The sequence below is a fragment of the Pholis gunnellus genome (assembly GCF_910591455.1).
Source record: "Pholis gunnellus genome assembly, chromosome: 7".
Lineage (NCBI taxonomy): Eukaryota > Metazoa > Chordata > Actinopteri > Perciformes > Pholidae > Pholis > Pholis gunnellus.
The window spans coordinates 24,280,745-24,289,305 of NC_136533.1; the positions used below are offsets into that span (position 1 = coordinate 24,280,745).

General features: G+C 42.9%; 1 protein-coding gene across 1 annotated transcript in view; it reads left to right on the plus strand.

Annotated features, from left to right (window-relative positions):
- ripor1 (RHO family interacting cell polarization regulator 1) overlaps positions 1-7,618 on the plus strand; it is a gene marked incomplete at both ends in the record, with an annotated part of 43,269 nt that extends 35,651 nt beyond the window's left edge. The window contains 8 exons of the mRNA XM_079162485.1: positions 1,748-1,859; positions 2,880-3,015; positions 4,533-4,694; positions 4,779-4,937; positions 5,943-6,139; positions 6,921-7,004; positions 7,096-7,186; positions 7,521-7,618. Of these exons, the coding sequence (XP_079018611.1) occupies positions 1,748-1,859; positions 2,880-3,015; positions 4,533-4,694; positions 4,779-4,937; positions 5,943-6,139; positions 6,921-7,004; positions 7,096-7,186; positions 7,521-7,618 (1,039 nt within the window). The remainder of the gene's footprint in view (positions 1-1,747; positions 1,860-2,879; positions 3,016-4,532; positions 4,695-4,778; positions 4,938-5,942; positions 6,140-6,920; positions 7,005-7,095; positions 7,187-7,520) is intronic.
- Positions 7,619-8,561: the final 943 nt, after the last annotated feature.

An 8,561-nucleotide genomic window follows, 5' to 3' on the forward strand; every position in this document is an offset into this window, starting at 1 on the left:
GGGACCGTAGTCATGATTCTAACTTCATAACAACAATTAATAACCCACAACTAACACTCTTTAACAGGGCACATCACCACGACACAACAGTTTGTGACACATAAACAATTTGTAACACTAATAATTGTACATTTATAAAATGACACTGCCGAACAGCATGCTGGGTACAACTCGCTAGCAGACAAGAAAAGCAAGCGGTGGAGCGACATTACGAACGCAATAACGATCCAGCTCTGCAAGGACATGGTCCCACTACAGACAGTCAGAAAGACTCAGAGCAACGATTAAAACACTGGATTCAAGGAACGTCTGACCGGGGCGACAATACTTCAGCCAAACTGCTATCCCAACATTATACGAACAAACGTGATGACATTAACATGTGTTTATATTCTATGTACTCCTGACAGTAGAGTAAGCCACTATAAACCTATAACAACACAGTCAAGGGGAGAAAACAATACAGTGAAACCGCCAGAATCTTAAAAAATACCGTGATACACACTTTTGGTCATACCGCCCAGCACTAATTCAGCCTATATGTCCCACTGATGAAAGTTTTGCAATATTTATATATTTGCAGTATTATGAACTGGGTGTCTGTGGTGACATTTCCAGAAAAAGTGCTGTATAAACCACAGTCTGTATATAAGAAGTGGACGTAGACGTCGTGACGTCACCCATTGTGGACTGATGTTTTGAAGCCTTGTGTCAGCGTTTTGGCCGCCATCGTGTTTTTTTTGCAACCAGTGAACGTAAGTGACCATATTTGGACTGAGGAGGAGTAACGTAGAGACGCTGTATAGAGACCTGTCAATCACTGTGTAGCCCCGCCCTAAAGCATCCCCTGCTTTATGGTCTGTTTGACTCTAAATGGACCATCATTTACTAAATGAACATCATGCTGTATTGAAGAAGACTTGAAACTAGAGATTGAGACCATAAACTCATGTTTACAATGTTTACTGAGGTAATAAATCAAGAGAGAAGTAGAGTCATTTTCTCATAGACTTCTATACAACCAGAGGAGTTGCCCCCTGGTGGACATTAGAGAGAATGCAGCTTTAACACATGAAGCACTGACTTCATTTTTCAGAATCGGAGTTTGCCTCCAGGGTACATACAGACAAAAAATGGAACTACACACAAAATTCTTAAAATAGCATGTTAGTATGGAATCCAGACAGCTAAACGCTGAGCTCAACATCTTTGTTTTTACTCTAGTGGACTGAAATCTTAAGGATTGTCGCTTTAAGCCAAAGTCATACTTTAAGCATTCGGAAGTATGCAAAGGTCCACTAGGGTAAGCGTGACGTACATATGGTCAAAGGTTGTGCACGTTGGTTCTATGCGGACGTCTGCGAACCACCAATTTGTTGTGGCTCTACAAATGGGAGCCTAGCGATGTACTGCTCATGTGTGGACGGTGTCCTCCAAGTGCACACTACAAACAGAATTACTACGCGTCTGTTTGTGAATATAACCAAGGCTGAAGTGTGTGTGATAATGTTCAATTTGTGCCACTATTGTAACACTGTTTTTATATCATGTTAATTGATTATGTGTTGCCTGTTTTATATTGTCTGTTATCCTATGTGTCTGTATTTGCTATGCTGAGTGACTAATTCCCCACTGAGGGACACAAAAGCATGAATAAACTGGACTGAACTTAAATCCTGACACTAACGGTGTTAACGTAATCATAACACTGATTATGTCATTGAAAGTGCCTCTTGTGTGTCTGCAGGTCTCTGCAAGACAGAGGCTGGGACAGCCCCACCTCCCCCCTCACCACAGGCTGCACCACTTTAGACCGCTCCCTGGTGGTCCACCTGGAGAACTGCAGCACTCAGCTGTTGGTAGGACACTGTTCTTATGTCATTTCAGGTCTCTAGCTGCTCAGTGCACATCTCATGGGACAAAGGGCCTCATGCAGGAAGCGATAAGAACAAATTCCCTCTTATTTTGTTAGTACCCAATGATTTCTGGGATTCACCAAAGTGTTCTTATTGTTGCTCTTCTCTTGGGTAAGAAGTATAATTCATTTTCCATTGTTCACGTTGTATAATGAACAATGTCAGTTTCGGGGTATTACCTCGTCTCATTGGTCTACTTGTGTTCATGTTATTCTGCTTCAACACGGTTAACGATTTGTGTTATTGTCGCATTGAATGAACATGTGCAACGTAATTCAGCGCACCAAAACGTCAGCTTGTTCCATTATCCAACTTTAATAATGAAAATGAAGTAAAGGAAGTTGAGAGTCTGAAACAGAGACAGCTCGCCTTCAAAGTAAAAGTTGCTTGATTTCAGAATGTCAAGCTTCCAGCTTAGCAGAGATATTTGATCTGTCAATCCATCTTAGACATAAGCAGCACTTTATAGACAAAAAGAGGAGGAGAGTGATCTTATTCATCACTACACTATTCAAGGAGTTGAATTTGAAGTTCTGTTGTGAAGAAAAAGGAGCCGTAGTAGTTGAATAGGTACTTGTTACGGCTGTGTTTACAATAGTTCAAGTATTAAAGTAGAAGTATTTTTTTCAATTTTACCAGTACATATTATTTCTGATTATCTGGCATAATTTGAAGTATGAAGTGGTTGGCATTCATTTTTAGAAGAAGGTTAAATGCTTTTGTAACCTGTGGAAATCCATAGTAAGTCAAAGTCGTACATTTTGAAAAAGTAGCTTTAGCAGTTCTAGTTGTAGTGTTTGTTGTAGTTGTACTACTGCGGTAGCAGAACGGTGGTAGCAGTTTTAGTCATCATCAAGATTTCTGTGTGAAAACGACATCAGACTGGTGTGTTCTCTGATAAACAAACCGTGTAAGCACTGAAACGGTGGACCACATGAGTGATATCGGACATCTTGTCTGCAGTGTCTGGGTATGTTTGGTCCGCTGCGCTGTGGGGAGATGTTCGCCTTGGACAGACTGCTGAGGGAGGCTCGAGTCCTGGAAATGATCCGACGCATCGCCAAGGACAACCCGAGACGCCTCAGACCGCCTGCTGAAGGTAGAGCTGGAGTCTACGCGTGTGTCTGGACCTCATGATCAGCATCTATCACAATAGTGTCACACAAGAAAAGCCCTGAGCGTAATGTCTCTTTTCCACTGAGCCCTCCGTGTGTCGTCTCATGATGTTGGTCAAATTGATAAATTGCTCCCCGCTGTCCGGTGACCCATAGATGACCAATACACATCAACACATGATCAAATACACATCGGTGCATGTAACAGCTGTTTTTATGACAAAGGCACAGTGAATGACGACCTAAAGTACACAGTGCATGTTGCTTCCTGATAAGATGAGCCTGGCAGCAAGTCAGCTAACTTGCATTAAGTGATACATCGTTTTTATTCATTTGACAACAGGATTCTCCATAGTGTTGTTCTGCTGGTCACTGCTGAACAGAGGCTATAAGATCAAACAAGTAGCTGATCAAAACACATAAACTACAAGAAAACACAGAAACCAAGAGAGCACACATCCACTAAATGAGATACGTAATAACTTTTTTACTTTACTTTAATTTACTCTACATTTTCATCTGGATTTTAATCAAAATACACAAAGTATCGCATTTGAAGTTTCGCATTATAAAAAACTGTATGGAGTGCGCAAAATAAGTTGATGTGCTGAACAGATTATGAAAACGCCTTTACCAAATAACTTGTGAATTATCTCTTAGTGCTGACCTAAGTCACATGACTGATCGGCTGTTTCTGCTGTTGGCAGCCCTTGAATCAGTTCATAGGTTTGTCTTTGTCTCAGGACAGCATGAAACAATACTAGCTGACATGAAAGGACAATTACAACTTGACTAATTCAAACGAATTCCACAAAACATTGTTTGTTTAAAATTCAACTTGACAACTGGATGGAAACACGACTAGTGATGGACAGTTGTGCTGAATCCTGAGTTGCTGTAGCACCACTTCTATCAAAATGCTGCAGGATTTTACAGGATCACTCAGAGTTGATGTTTGCACACGTCATCTAAATCAATGTAGACTTTCTACCCTCATACTTCCGTCCCCTTCTCTCGGCCCTCACCCATCTTTGAACTCAGCCTTCATCTCAAATACACGCCTGTAAAGTTTCGTGAGTGCGTCTTGTGTGCTTTCGACTCCATCATGTTGGAACATCTGTCCACAGTAGGTGTCTCCAGGACCACATTTTGCCATTATGACACACACACAGACCTACAGAGTGAAAACAATATCAGCCACACGCTGTCGTGACTGGTTATTATAGTCATGAAGGATGGTTAGGGTTGGATCAAACAGCAGGAATGAGAGCAACCCATGTGGATTGATAGACGACATGTTGTAAAAGTGAGAAAAACGAAAGGTTTCTGTTCCCTTGTCGGTTGGTCAAACAGCTTCTGAAACTTCTCCCTGATGTCCGTGTTAGTGTTTCTGTGAAGTCTCCGTCTGCAAAGGTGAAACTTCAGTAAGTTGATCCACAAATAAAAGACTCCCTCTTACCTTTCCTCCCTTGTCTCTCCGTCCTATCGTCCTCCGTCACAGTGATACCACAGCTGGGCCTGTGCCTGGGTGCTGTGTCACTATGGCAACAGTGTGTGGGGCAGGGCAGCGTGTACAGCGTGTCTGCTGAGAGCTTCCTGGTTACACTGTCTACACTCTACTCTGGGATTCTGCCTGAGAGGGCTGGCAACATGGCCGACACAGGTACAACCACATCTGGACATGTGCAGTACATGTTAGTGTGTGTGTGTGCGCGATGTTAACAGCTGTATGTGTGTGTTTGTCCAGTGTTCCTGAGACTGGTCGAGCGAGTGCTGGATCAGAGGTTACCGCGGCGGGGTGACGGCAGAGACGGAGTGATGGTGACGCTGTTCCAGCTGTGGAGTTACTTTGAGGCCAACGGCATTATAGACATGGAAACACTCATGACCGAGCTGGCAGAAGAAGGTATCACACCCACATGAAGCTTAAAGCTTAAAGCTAGGTTCAGTAGTGTTGAGAAACGAGCAAGAGTACGATAGATGAACCATCCCACTAAAAAACCCAGCTCAGTGCTGCCAACTCTTTTTACAATGAAAGTAGCTATTGGCACGAGCTCAAAGGTTAGCTAAATCTAGAGAGAAAGTCGCCAAGTCAACTCTCCAAAGCCACTCCCCCAAAGTTATCATGATGAACGTAAACAACCAACATGAGCCAGGCTGGTCTATCCAATGTTCGTAGACATACCTTCAAAAAATAATCCTACGACATTTTTTTCATATGTTATGCACGTAATCATGAACGAGGAAGAATAAATACCGCGGTTTATTCCCCATGTGACACGAAAAGTCAATGCTGATGTTTTTTGTCTCGCGTACTTTTCTTTTCTTTTTAATGAAGCTAGCGTAAATTCATGCAGGATACGGAAGTTATACGCCCCAGCTGTAACCAGCTGACAGCCAGCCGATTGAATCATAGCTTCCGATCGGCCACGCACCAATCACAGCCCACTCTCACTTCACGGAGGTTTATTTAAATATGGCTTCCTTCTCACTGATTCATTCTACATCTACGCTGCTACAGACCACACTGCTGGCGAAGCTTCGCCTCCTCCACCCCAGCCTCCACCTCTTTGTTAGTTCATCTTCTGGCAAATGTTTGAAATGTATTTAAAAAATGTACCTCTGTCCTGTAAACCCAGGGGGGTTATTGCTCGTGCTCCCGGTCTTAGCTCAGTAGCTGCTGGCTAATCCGGGGAGCATTCAAAGAGCGGAGCCATTATCGCCAAGTTTAACTGTATTCCATTTGTTGCAATAAATGGTTAAAATCTATAACGAGAGTGTTCCTGACTGAAATTTGATTAATTCATAACTGTCAGGGTGTAATGACAATTTCAACAAAAAGATGACCAACCCTACCTTTAATGAATGCCGAAAAGGCTTCTGATTGGTGACAATAACCTCCCTCCAACAGTGTGGTTGGTGCAGAGCCTGGCGTCATGTGACCAGGAGGTGATCGTGCACGCTCTGCGGCGTCCTGCAGAGTGCAGCCTGAGGAGAGAGGGGCTTCACGCTGTGGCCAAACTACTGAAAGACCCACGAGGCAAAGTGTCGGCGTCTGCCAGTTCTGTGCTGAGGAGCTTGGCTGCCCAGCCCCGACAGAGAGAGCAGGTGAGAGGACACAGGACGCTTCAAACACTTCAGATAAGAATATTTCAAATGTATTTTTCTTTAATAAATTGTGTTCTTTTTGACTTTTCTCTTTGACCTCATGTCATGTCTGAGACACTAAGCATGTTTCTCCGATTGTACTGTTTAAAGGAGACGTATGCTCATTTTCAGGTCTGTACTTCAAAAAACTAAAAGATTAGCTTTTGTCAGTGTGAACGGACCCCTAAAAAAACATGGGAAATCCATAATGATGACTCAATACTACTAGAAAATGCTCTCACCTCCACCAAGGAAGCAGTTCTGTTCAAATCTGTAAATACGGAAACATCATTTCAGAATGCATTCCTTTAATTGTGAACTGCAGCTGGTGCTGTTCAAAGCGGACAGACACAACAGACATGTGAAGGCACATTGTAGTGATACACACTCTTATAGGGTTAGTTATTGCTGAATCAGCATGAACGCTGTCGGTTTTTGTTTTCTTCTGCTCACCAACACATTCGGGTGATGCCGTCGTAAATGAAATGTTTTAATTTGATGGCCGTACTACTGTCACACAGATCACTGATGCACTACAGTGTGGTGTTCATTCTACACATAGATAGAGGCATGGATCAAGTTTACAGTTACACTTAGGAGTTCTGAAGTTCAGATAGGAGGTCTGAGATAGGATAGGAATCCATCTCTTCTATCTTTGAAGTGTTTTTTCATCAGCAGACCCAGCAGTACATAATGACCTGTAGTGCAGACGTGTCAATACTGTGTCCATCCTCCTCCTCAGGCTTTGGTCAGCTGTTTGGAGCTGCTGGAAGACCAGGACGTGGACTCCAGAGTGTGCGGATGCAAGGCCTTAGCTTGTCTCAAGGTACACACACATACAGCTGTTATCTACATCTGTTCACGTGTAATATGTCCTCATCACGCTGACCAGTGTGTTCCACCTGTTGTGGTTCCAGGCCAAAGAGAGTATTGACCAGTTGGTGTATCTCTGTCGAACGGACAAGGATGAAGTCCGAGATGCTGCCAAACAAGCACTGCTAGTGCTCGGTAATAATAATCCTCCTATTCCTTAGAATGACAGCTACATTTTACTGGTTGTATTGATTCAGACATGGATATGTACTATCTATAATAATGCACTTTACATTTACTCAAACTATAATTGCTTTTCTGTATTTGTTTTCATCCTTTTTCCTTTTTTTTCACAAGACCATAATTAAGCAGAAATAAGAAACATACATCTTGCATGTTTTCCACCGTTTAACTTTGTCCAACACAAATGTCTGTGGAGCGGATCAACGCATTAATTTATTCATGTGTCCATTCTTTCATCCCACTTCCCTTCTTTTTTTTTTGTTCTTCATTGAATTGCGTGGAGCAGGTGAGGAAGGGAAGATGGCCTACAGACATGTGGAGACGTCTCAGGACAGCATACCGAGACTCTTCGCTCCAGGAAGCATGGCCAGCACCGCTTTCTAACACCACACCCACACACACACACACACACACACACACCACTACTACCACTAAAACACATATACAGTATATACACTGTTGGAGAGGTTGCAATAATACTCACATGGAGAACTACTTTACACTGGGCAGACATTTAAAGTCAGTAAGCTACAAACACACCGGTTTGTGTTCATCAACGTGTGCTAACTACTCAGTCGGACTGTAACTGTCGGGAAGAATGTACAATGTGAGCAGGCTTGAACGAAAGGATGGAGGGAAGAGTAGAAGGATGGAGGGAGGAGTAGAAGGATGGAGGGGATGCTGAGAAACTCATTCATCCATGTCTCAGACAAATCCAAATATGTTAGCAAAAGTCTCGAGAGCTATTCCAAGTCACTTTGTCTGATGATTCACACTTTCACGGCCTACGAATGTTGAGCTTCTTGTATTCGTTTTATTACTCCCTCCTTGGTGAACCAGTGGGCATACGTAGAGTAAATATTCCATTGTACCCCGACCCTTACGTTGAACCACTTCTCTTAATGGGTTCTGATGTCTCCAGTTTAGGCTAAAAACATTTTTGAACAATCCTGCTCCAGACGGACATGCCTGCAAACTGAAGAACATTTCTTCTCATACAGCTCTGCCTTTACTGAAGCCACTGGCTCTCTGCTTATGCTTGCTGGTTTTGCCAGACGGCTGTGGTGACCTGCACCATGCTGTAGTCTGTAGTGCTTTTGTGACCGAGTCAAAGCCGAGTCCAAATGAAACCAAGTCAAGACCTTGACCAAAAAGGAAAACGGTGCCCTTTTCTTTCTTTTCTTTCTTTTCTTTTTGAAATCTGCCGAACTGTTGCATTTTTTGCCAACCGTGATTTGTGATTACTGCTCCTAGGAATAACATAGTATTAGAAACATTGTATTCCTGCACAGTATTTATGCAACAGTATAAACTAGGACTGTAGGAA